This window comes from Archocentrus centrarchus, chromosome 19 (genome assembly GCF_007364275.1).
Source record: "Archocentrus centrarchus isolate MPI-CPG fArcCen1 chromosome 19, fArcCen1, whole genome shotgun sequence".
NCBI classification, from domain to species: Eukaryota; Metazoa; Chordata; class Actinopteri; order Cichliformes; family Cichlidae; genus Archocentrus; species Archocentrus centrarchus.
In genome coordinates this window covers 5,755,843-5,766,524 of record NC_044364.1, presented here as the reverse complement: position 1 = coordinate 5,766,524, position 10,682 = coordinate 5,755,843, and the positions used below count along the sequence as shown (strand labels likewise).

General features: G+C 40.5%; 1 protein-coding gene across 1 annotated transcript; it reads right to left on the bottom strand.

The window, feature by feature from the left end:
• Positions 1–614: 614 nt before the first annotated feature.
• On the bottom strand, positions 615–6,995 carry LOC115798816 (glucagon receptor-like). The gene is made up of 13 exons (XM_030755791.1): positions 6,939–6,995; positions 6,511–6,613; positions 6,278–6,388; positions 5,950–6,071; positions 3,938–4,044; positions 3,493–3,649; positions 2,531–2,690; positions 2,125–2,185; positions 1,966–2,035; positions 1,735–1,826; positions 1,488–1,626; positions 995–1,036; positions 615–686 (listed from the first exon to the last, which is right to left on the bottom strand). The coding sequence occupies exons 1-13, from the start codon at positions 6,993–6,995 to the stop codon at positions 615–617; spliced, it is 1,293 nt and encodes a 430-aa protein (XP_030611651.1).
• Between the last annotated feature and the right edge of the window lie 3,687 nt (positions 6,996–10,682).

Sequence of the window (10,682 nt, the reverse complement as noted above, 5' to 3'; positions counted from 1 at the left end):
ATTTTATATATTCAAATTACACCATTTAGCGGCCAGCTGGGACTCAGGAGATAGAGTGGGTCATCTTTGATCCCTGGCTCCTCCAGTCCACATGTCAAAGTGTCCTTGGGCAAGATACTGAACCCCACATGCATCCATCAGAGTGTGAGTGTGTTTGTGATAGTTAGAAAGCACTTAAGGCATAGAATCAAGTGCTGTAAGAATATGTTGGTGGGGGGGTGAATGATGGTGAATTACCATTTGCCAAATACTGAAATACACTGAATGCAAGGCTGCATTCAGTCTGAATCAGCATTCACAACATTTGGGAGTAGCTCCACAGGATCTTTAAGATGAATGAGGAAGGACACCCTCATTCCCAGTGACTTCCCTAATCCAATCCCATCCTGATCCACGCAGTTTTGGATGTCGTCTTTATCTACCACTGATGGAAAGTGGTGTGAAGAAGCATGAGGCTGTAGAGAGGTTGGTGGAAGCTGAAGCCTGAATATCTGTGAACTACCAGGACTGGGCGAACCATCAGGCACCGGTCTACTTGCTGACACAAAGGAGCCATTGCGCTCCGGCACTGTGGCAATGGAAAAACTGCCTTCTGGAGAGTCAAGCACAGCTAGTCACTGTCCACAGCATACGACCTCTGTCTCCGTCCTCCAGCTCCGCATCTTCCTCTTTAGCTCTGCCTGCACCTGGAGGATAACTCATTGAAGAATGAATGTGCTTTTTTATTACCAGTCTCATTACTGCAGTTTAGATGTAAACTTAAAACTCATTTGTGATGATATGGTTAAGATTGATGAGACAATCTAAAAAATAAAAAAAAAGGTTAAGAAAGCAAACTCTGCAACAGAACACTTAGGAAGATTAATATATTCTGTCCAATCAGTACTATTAACAATATATGTAAGTATTTTGTCTCTCATTTACAAAATCACATATTTATGGCTAATTAGTGCCTTCTGAGAAAGAAATGAGACTATGAGATGAAACAACAAACCTCTTTATTGCCAAAGCAGTAGAGAACAGCCACCAAAAATCCCTGGAGAGACCAGTTCATAAAAATAATAACTGTTTAGTTTATGCAGGATGTTCTTTACTTAATGAATCAATTAGATAATGTTTAGACATTTTTTTTTCTTTTCAATGGCAGACAAATTGATCAACAACAACATTAAAACCACTGACAGATGCAACACATAAAGTTGTCACAGTACAATGTTCTGCTGGGAATACCCCCAGAGTACTCCCCAACTGCAGCAGCCTCCCCCAGGTGAACAAAGCACCCTGCCACACCACAAAAAAACTCCTCCTCCTCAAACTCCAAATCCTAAAGCAGTCAAGGATCCAGGGGTACCCTGATCATCACAGAGACACCACCCTGCAACCCAGGGGTCCCCCAGGGAACTGTACATTATTAGGCAGTTGGTTTTAATATTGTGGCTGATCAGCGTGCCTGTAAAAGCACCGGTCACTCTCAAGTCTTTGCCTACCTGAAAGGAGCTGATAAAAAGTGTGAAAAACACTTTTATGTAGCGGAGAACACCTGTCGTCTGTTCGTCAGTAGCAAAGATGAAAACCACCTCATGAATTCCAAACAGAGGAATGAGGGTAAGAGTGGCCTTGGCAAGCCTAAAAAAATGTGAATAAAACATATAAGCAATTTGTTTTTGCTATGTCTTCGGACAAGTCTTGGCTTCACAAGACAAGGATTACTCAAAATATGTTGAGAAAACTTGCCGAAGTTTGTATTTGGGGTACTGACTCGGGTTGCTGGCTCTTAATTTGGAAAATATGACCTTCAGGATCTTCGTGAAAATCAGAAAATTTATCTGTTGATCAGAAAATCGTAACATAAATAGTTATTTACTGAGATGTACATTATGCAAAGGAGTCCAACATATCACATGATGAGTCGTGCAAGTGTATGTAATTGAATAATCCTGGGATTTTTTGCATAAATCATCTTACAAGTGAAGTTAAAAGAACTGGGAAACGAATAATCCACCAGTAGTTCATGTTCTCATTGACAGCCCAACACCTAAGATTAAAAAAAGGTAGATGTTACCACTCCTTCTCCGTAATGATCTGTCACATGGGGACATTACACATATACCCACACTCACTTACTCTTTGTTTTCCTTCAGCATCTTCGCCACCACCCAGGGAATGACAAATAACAGCGGAGTACCTAATGTGAAAGCATCAAAGATTGCAAGGTTCAGCACTGCAGCTTTCAAGAACAAGTTTAAGAACTAAATCACATGCTGATGCAGTGTATATGTTTCCATGTTAACCATATTATAAAAGCTCTCCTGCTGATGCAGGGCATGCTGTGATATCACATAAGCCTGATTTGATGTGCATGTCCTCTGAGTCTGTTGGTAAAGGCAGCACTAGAGAGGAGCAGAGGTGTGGTGGTGACACATTTCTACTGATGTGCAACATGTCTGCTTAAAGCAATGCCAAGATGAGGCGTAAAACAGGTTTAACTCCTTGAATGTATGTTAATATTTTACAAGGAGACGAAACTCACCCCAGCCAAGATAGATATAAGGTAGGTACTTGTTGCTGCCAGTGAAGACTGAAGCAATAAGCACTGAGTACAGATAAATAGCCTCTCCAAAGAACCAATAATGATTGGCCAGAACACAGTACTGCATGATCACCTGCGCTATCCTGCAACCAACAGCAGCCTAAAAGAAATAAAGCAAATACAAAACAAAAACATAAAAAAAAAAAATTACATATTAAAGTGCTTTTCATGGCGCTTACTAAATAGTTCCCTCATGCCTTAAAAGGCCTTGATGCAACTCCACATCTTTGCACAGTTCAGTACGAATGTATAGCAAATATGTAAATCTTGCCTGCAGCCAACTCCTATTCTTCTGTTAAGTCCAATTACTCACAAGTTCTCTTTAATAAGCAGAAGAGGAACCCATCGGTCCTTTGGCTGGATGAGCTAAAAAATGACTTACTAAGGCTTTAAACTTTAGACTCACCCCTGCATGCTGCAGGTATTGCTGCTGGAAAGAGACTGTCAGCTTGAATCAAAGTTTGCAAAATATCTGTCAAAGACCTGGCAGCTCATCTGCCAACAGACAGTTTTTATTTTAGCATCTCCTTAATTTAGTTGTGCTGTTGCTGGGTAAAATTAACCAGCAGTGGATGGGAGCAGATAAAAAAAAACATTGATTTTCTTCCCATTTAAACTATCCAGACAGGTGGTTTGATAGAAAAAAAAATGTTCATAAGGGTCAGTTTCAGCCAGTTTGCTTTACAGGGGAATTGACTGGTGGAAGTACAGTCACTGTCCCAAATAGGTCAGCACACGGCCAATTAACTTTCCATCATACCTTTTTACTGACTCCATGAGAGGAGTCTTTAAACATGCTTTACATAGTTATTTGAAAACACAAGCAGCATCTAGCATGCCCTACACACTGATCTGCACCAAATAATATGAGTAAATAATTTGCAATAAATTTCAAGACATACCTGATGACTGAGCATCTCACTCACATCAGTCTGCTTCATGATTTCTCTTCCCCAGTGGTGTTCCAACATTGTGTCCTTAACAATAACCGCTACAGCTCGCAGGATGAAGGACAGGAAGAGGTTGACGTGAATGCAGTTTCTGGTGCAATGCAGTTTCCTGGCAGGGAACATAAAGTAATACAATTTTTTGGATTTTGATGGCTTTCCTGATAATGTATTTGATCTGATTTACAAAAGCACACAATGCGGAGCTATCTTGCTTTTAAGTTCTTGGATTGATGCATGTTTAGGATCTTGGCAGCTGAAGATGAAGCAAAGTTATCTGATGATCTGTCTGCATCACACTTGTGAGAGGAAGAAGAACCAAGAAAAGATATCGAGCAGACTTTTTTGTAGACTTTCTATCCTTTGTGGACTAAATTTGCACATATATCAGAGAGCTTACCTAAAGCTTAGAAGAATGATGAGAGCTGTTAAAAGCGTGAAGAGGGACAAAGAATAGCCGACAGTGTAGAGCATCCTGAAGCTCACCATCAACTGTTTGAACCATAGCTGTAATGACAAAGAGTGAGTAAGAGCCAAATCAGGCCTCTGCTATGCTTGCAGATAAGTATTTCTGGCATTGTCAGATGACTGTGGTTCACTGTAGCAAGATTAGTCATGTACAGAAGTCCTTATGGAAGTAAAGCCACTCTGAGTAATTTTCACAGCAGACTCTGTAATTTTCTTGACGGAGCCATTTTGAATGAGATATCAGTTGGACAATATTTTGATGGGAGCCATGGAGACGTGACTCACATTCTTGCCTTAAATGCCTTCTAAATCTCTGGTGTGAAATTGCTAACCTAATGCTATCCGACCCTACATCATATAGGGACCATATGATCAGTATGTTCACCAGCAGGTTGTTCACTATTGAGGTTTTGCAGACACGTGACCACTAACCACGCGATGTTAACTTGTCCACCATTTTGGAAGTATGACAATCATAGTGATGGTGTAGGATCAAGTGAATAAGGCCCCAGTTGCACAGGCCGAGAGACCAGGCTACAACCATCTAGCAACCACTGGTTGTGAGGGAAAAATGAGTATTTCTTGACCTGTTGTTAGTGCTTGCTGGAGGTTGACGACAATCACTAGGAAACTGGCTGCTAAAGCCCCAGTCACACAGGCCTACAGACTGGTCAGTGGCAACCACCTGTGGCTAAGGAAAAATATATATTCGCCAACCAGTTTGCAAAAACCTACCTGTGATTGCTTTGGTTGCTAGCATATTGCTGTGGTCTCAGAGCTGTAGTGAAACGGGAAACGGAGACCGTTTGCCTCCAAAATAAAAGTTGTATAAAATGTTGGCTGCAGCACTGCAGATGAACCTTCTCCTTGTTGGGTTTGTGTCTCACTTTTTCAAGTTTTATTAGCACTCAGATAGTAGTGAAGATTTGCAGACAAACACAAAAAAGTACAGGTAATATTTGCAATCTGCTAGCAACCACTAGGAGGTTTTTGGTGCAACATCTTATGTGCAACCAATTTCCACCCAGCGAGCAACCTCCAGGAACCACTGCCAACCAGTCAGGAAATACACATTTTTCCCAAGCAACAGGTGGTTGTATCACATCCAGCAATATGCCAGACAACTTGAGCAACGTGCAAATGAAAAACCTCAATCATTTGTAGTTTCCTGTATGACTTTATCAGTCTTGTTGTGGAGGAATTTTTGGTCCATTCTTCTTTACAAAGTTGCTTCAGTTCACTGAGTTCTTTTTCCAGAACATCCTGCTCTTGAGTCTTTCGCATAAACTGTGGCAAGGCAAATTTGCAAGGATGTTCACTACTGGGAACATTGGCAGTTGTCTTAATAATCTTTCTCACTGTAGAATGATGGACTTCAAATTGTTTGAAAATGGCCTTATAATCCTTCCCAGGCTGATGGCCAGCAATAATAACTTCTCTAAAATTATTTCTGATGTCTTTCTGTAGACTGGAGATGTAGCTTTTTGGTTTTTTGCAATTTCCCTGAGCATTGCACGGCCCGACTTTGGGGTGAATTGACTGGGTTGTCTACTCCTGTGACAATTGACATTGTGTTAACACACATCTGAATGCTCCAGACCTGCAAACTGCTAAAACATCTGCTTTTATAGGTGCTCACACTTACTGATGATCAGTTTAACAAGTTCGTTTCATTCTCAGCACCTGGCTGCTACTTCCCCTCTTAATAACCCTATCACAACTTGAATAAGAAATACACATTTTGACAAGTCTTTTAAAGGTGACAAATACTACTAATTGGCTTTCAGATGTAAATGAGAGGTAGTTATATTTTGTGAGCTGTTTGCTCATGAAGACCTGTGTCTGATAAGAAGTGACCCCAGTTTCAGCACACACCGAGGACTAAGCAAAATAAACTGTTATGTTCCCCTGCAGAAAAAAAATAAATCAGTTTTGTTGCCACACCTCCTGAGATGTAACCTCTTTTTCCTCTTCACATTGGCTCATGTCCCTCCACACCTGTCCATTGTCCTCTCTTTCCCAATGGCCATCATATCCACATCGCCTACGCACCACACCCTGGGACACTGGATGAAACAGTCCTTCAGTCATTACCAACCTAGTCCCAATTAAATTAAATGTTTATATTGAGACATTATACTATTTCATGAAATAGTATAGGCTCATTTTAAAAGTGACGGCAGCAACACATTTTCACTGACCAGTAATAACTGAGAGCCAGAAGGCAATGGAAAGAGGAAAACTGACAGACATTTCGGCTTGTTGTTGTTACCTTTGTCATACCAGGGCAGGTAGAAAGGACATGAGATGTTGATTGTAATGCCAGCAGGAGTATCTGGCCAGCAGGCATACCTGTCAAATGTCCGGTTACAGAACAAGTCCGCTAGAAGGGCAAACAAAAAGAAACTTAAGAGAAAACCTGAGGATTGATTTAACATTTCAGTAGCTCCTTTTCTGTTTCCATCACGTGCTATAATTCCTCTACATGACCACTCAGGTGCTTACTTTGAGGCAGTGGCTCATTTTTGATCATGGTGACACAGTCTTCTTTATACTGAACCCACTTTCGATAAGTCTCCTCCAAAACTTTGCCACTCACCATCTCGACCTGGAATGATATAAAAACATCCTTCAGAAAAAAGTTCCTCAATTTTCAGGAAAAACAAATTGCATTGAAGTTTTTCCTATTTCCTGTTTTCCAGCTCTGTATAATGTCAGAGTGGCCATCTCAGGCACACAGCAGCCTCATCCACCTTCAGTTTAAATCGTTTGTTTACGAGGGGCAGCCAATCAGAACAAAAAAGGCTAAAACAGGTGATGGGCTTGAGAGGAGGGGTTTGTTTCACTCAGAGGATTAATTGAGGACCTGCACCAAAGCCAAGTAAAGGATAAATAAAGATTATGGAAGTTTTTGCCTATTTTAACCAACTAACCTTTAGTAGTTTGAAGAACAGCAGGCAGATCACCATAAATTTGCGAGTAACGTCCATCACTGTAGACTCTTTCTTCCTTGTCTGCAGTGAGGTACAATAACTGCGACTGCTGGAAGATTAGATCAAAATTATCATATTTTTTAAATGGGGTAGCACATCCAACCATAGTCTAGCAAATAGTCAGAGGGGTTATGGGAAATTATAAAAATGTATCAGAAATAGAAATCAAACAAAAGCACTTGGAAATGGGTGGAAGCTTAAGAGAATTATAATGACTTCAATGTGCACAGACTTCCTGCTTCAATCAGCAGGCAGAACCTAACCTTAATACAGCAGCTGCATTGAAGCACACGATTTAGCGGAGAGGTAACAGAACTGACAAAATATAGTCTGTCGTGGTCCTGGGCTTCGGATGCAGGCTTTTCTGTTTGTGGACTTTGCTTATTTCATGTTCCACTTGGTTGTTAGTTTCTTTATTGATTACTGTGATTGTCACATTTCTTAGTATCTTGAGTCTCAGTTCTTTGTTTCAGTTAATGCTCTTTCTGTTACCTGTTCCGTTATCCGTATTATAGTTTAGAGTCATTTATTATAGTCTCTTGTTATTTTCTTTGCCTTGTGTCCTTCTGTGTCAAGCTTGTGTATTAGAATATCATCCTTGTAGTTACTTCCTGTTTTATTTTGGTAGTCCTTTCTCTCTTGTGCTTTTGGTTTTACTTCCCTTGTCTCGTCTGCTGTGATTAGGTTCAACTGTGCTTCCCTTTCATTATTTATTAAAGAAAACATGTCCAAGTATCCCAGGCTGAGATACAATGGCAATACACACCGCACTTCTAAGACTCATAGTTTCTAGGTTTTAAAGCTTTTTGTCAATTTTTGACCACTATATCATTAAGTTGACCTTGACGACCTCGGTGGATGTAAACCAAATTTTAATGGATGGTTAACATGACCCCACTCTACACCCCTACAAAGTTTTATCGGAATTCATTCAAAACTTTTTGAGCTATTGTGTTCACAGACTGACACCAAAAACATAACCTCCTTGGCGGTGGTAATAAAAATGAAAAAAAAGTAAATCACAAGTCCACTTCATCGGACACTCAGTTGGTCAAATTTCATAGTTCTGTGTGGTTAAATAATATCAGTGAAAGGGGTCTCTTCAGTGTCTTCTAATCTAAAAATAGCATTTGCATCATAAATCTGACAAGGTGCAGTGGTGCTGGGTCACATCGCCAAAGGTTAACCCATCGGTGCTACTGTACTGCACAAGAACCCCATTATTTGCATTATTTGTCTCTCAGGAGGCGCCGTGTCCCAACTGTCAGTGGGGGTCCCACCTTAGGGTCAGTGCAGCCTGCCGCTGTGTATCAATAAGCTGCCAAAACACTAATTTGAGTTCTGAGATCTGTCCCCTGGTAGGTAGCATTTCTGAATCATCCCCTAAAGCAGCATGAGGGATCACATGGGGCATGGTGTCTTTCTAACCTGCCACCACATGGAGCTTTCTCCAGTCTGTCACTCACATGTATGTATGTGTGTGTATGTGTGTGCATGTGCATATGACACATGCACATGCATGTCCTTTCTTGACACCCCTCTGGCCACCCCACACAACCACTGGTGAAGTCTATTAGCCCATTTAAAAAAAAAAAAAATCTCAGGAGGGATTTTTCCCCACGCATGGCAACACCAGTTTAACTGTAATAATCTTATGAGCTGTACTGACAATTTAAAAAGTACAGTATCACCTAAACTGTTCATCTGCATGAAAGTCAAAAGATGAACCCCCCAAAAAATCATTTGAACTAAACAGTGGAGGGATTAAAATAAAAACATTTAGTGGACATGCTGTTCCTCCACAATACAAAACTGCCTGCTTGCACCACTGCAAAGATAAACACAACCCGGCATTTCCCTCACAAATATTTCTTTTCATTTTCCATCTTCGCATGCTTGTTCCAGATTTTTACTAAACTTTAGTATTAAAAAAAGGTTTATCCTAAACTGCCCGGCCAGCTCGATGAAAATGAGGTCTTCTCAGGATTAAAGAAGTTGGGAATGCATAAATATTGTGTGGTTTCACTAAAAGAGCTGTTGTGAAATGATGAACAGCATCTGTGGATCTTTGTGCACATCAAAATGAATGCAATTTAACGGGGACAAAAATAAATAAATAAATAAAAATATTAGAGCAAGAATATCAAACATTTTAAACGTGAGCAGCATAAAGCCCAGTGGCAAAACGTAAACACCTCACACACGGTAATAATACTTTTAAGCTGCTTTCAATTCACAATGAAGGCATAATATTTTTTCAAGAAAGAATTAACTTTTTTTTTTCTTTCTTTTAAATCTGTCACAACCACGGCGTTTCACTTAAAAAAAAAATGTAACGCGATGCATTAGTAAGTAAAAGTGGTTAATTAAGTCCTGCAGAGTGTTTATATAGTGGGCTAACGTTTCCCTTTAGCAGAAATATGCCCCTTTATTTTGGGACCTCTGTAAAAAGGCTCTACCAGGCTACTGAAAACAAAGAAAACGTGTATTTACTCACAGCTTCACGTCCTTTAGACATCGGCTGCTGCTCTCAGCAGCAGCGTGGAGATGTTAGGTCCTGAGCGCGCGCCGGAGCGACTGCGCCCGGAGGATCCACGGGGCGCAATGACTGATGCCCACGGTCTGACTTTGAATGTGCCGACTTCTCCTTTCGAGATATTTTTAGACTCAAGGATATTTTAGTTTCCTCACATTATTCATAAGATTGTTCTTTTCTGTCTTTAAAAACATCCGTACATTAAATGTACAGGAAGTAACGCAATCACATCTTATAAATCATATAAATCTTAACTATAAATCTAGACTGAAAGCATTTTGTTCACATAAGATTGCATTTAAAAAGCCATGCTGATTGAACATAGTTATTCAGTAGACTTATCAATTAATTTTTATCAGTTTATGCTAAGAAAGCAGGGAGAATGACCCACGTATACCGTGAATAGGCATGCAAGCAGGGCCAGTTTTAAAGTAGGAAAAGAGTACAGTGGCTGTAGCTCAGGATCCAGAGCAGGTCGTCTACTAATTGGAAGGTTGGTGGTTTGATCCCCGGCTGCTCCAGTCTGCATGCCAAAGTATCCTTAGGGAAGATACTGAAGTTGCTCCAGAATGCGCTCATTGGAGTGTGAATGTGAGTGCCAATGTTAGATAGAAAGCACGTAGATGTAGAAGTGCTTGTGTGAATGCATGAATGACAGCACGTTGTATGAAGCACATTGAGTGCTCGAGTAGAAAAGTGCTATATAAGAACCAGTCCATTCATCATCACTCAGAAAAGATGAGCAGTTCCCTGTAAAATCATCAACATCCCAGAGAACACTAAAGAGATTTCCTGGTGGTGCACAGGTTGTATATCTTGTAGCTTTCTATCACTATACTCATCCTCGAAGCCATGGTTGTGGAATACCACATACAGCAGCAGTAATGATGGTTGTCTCCTTCAGTGGGAGTCAGTGTAATATTGGAGTCTGAAATCTGGCAGATGTTGATATTTCTGACATACTGAACCCAGGCCATTTTTAGACATAGTTAAGCTCTGTGGTCAACAGGGGTGGCAAGGTCTCGGGTCAGGGTATGAATGATGCTGTATGAGCTTAAGTGTGTTCTGAGGTGTAGTCATGTATCAGTGAGTAAGTTTAAAAAAGTGTGTTTTAAACTATTAATAAATCATTTGTAAGTATAAAGTGT

Coding starts and splice junctions, on each gene's coding strand:
- LOC115798816 (XM_030755791.1), bottom strand. CDS start 6,995: ATGGACGTTACTCGCAAATTTATGGTGATCTGCCTGCTGTTCTTCAAA. Junction 6,614..6,938: donor TGTTCTTCAAACTACTAAAG/GTTAGTTGGTTA, acceptor ATATCATTCCAG/GTCGAGATGGTGAGTGGCAA. Junction 2,186..2,530: donor TTATATCTATCTTGGCTGGG/GTGAGTTTCGTC, acceptor CTTTCACATTAG/GTACTCCGCTGTTATTTGTC.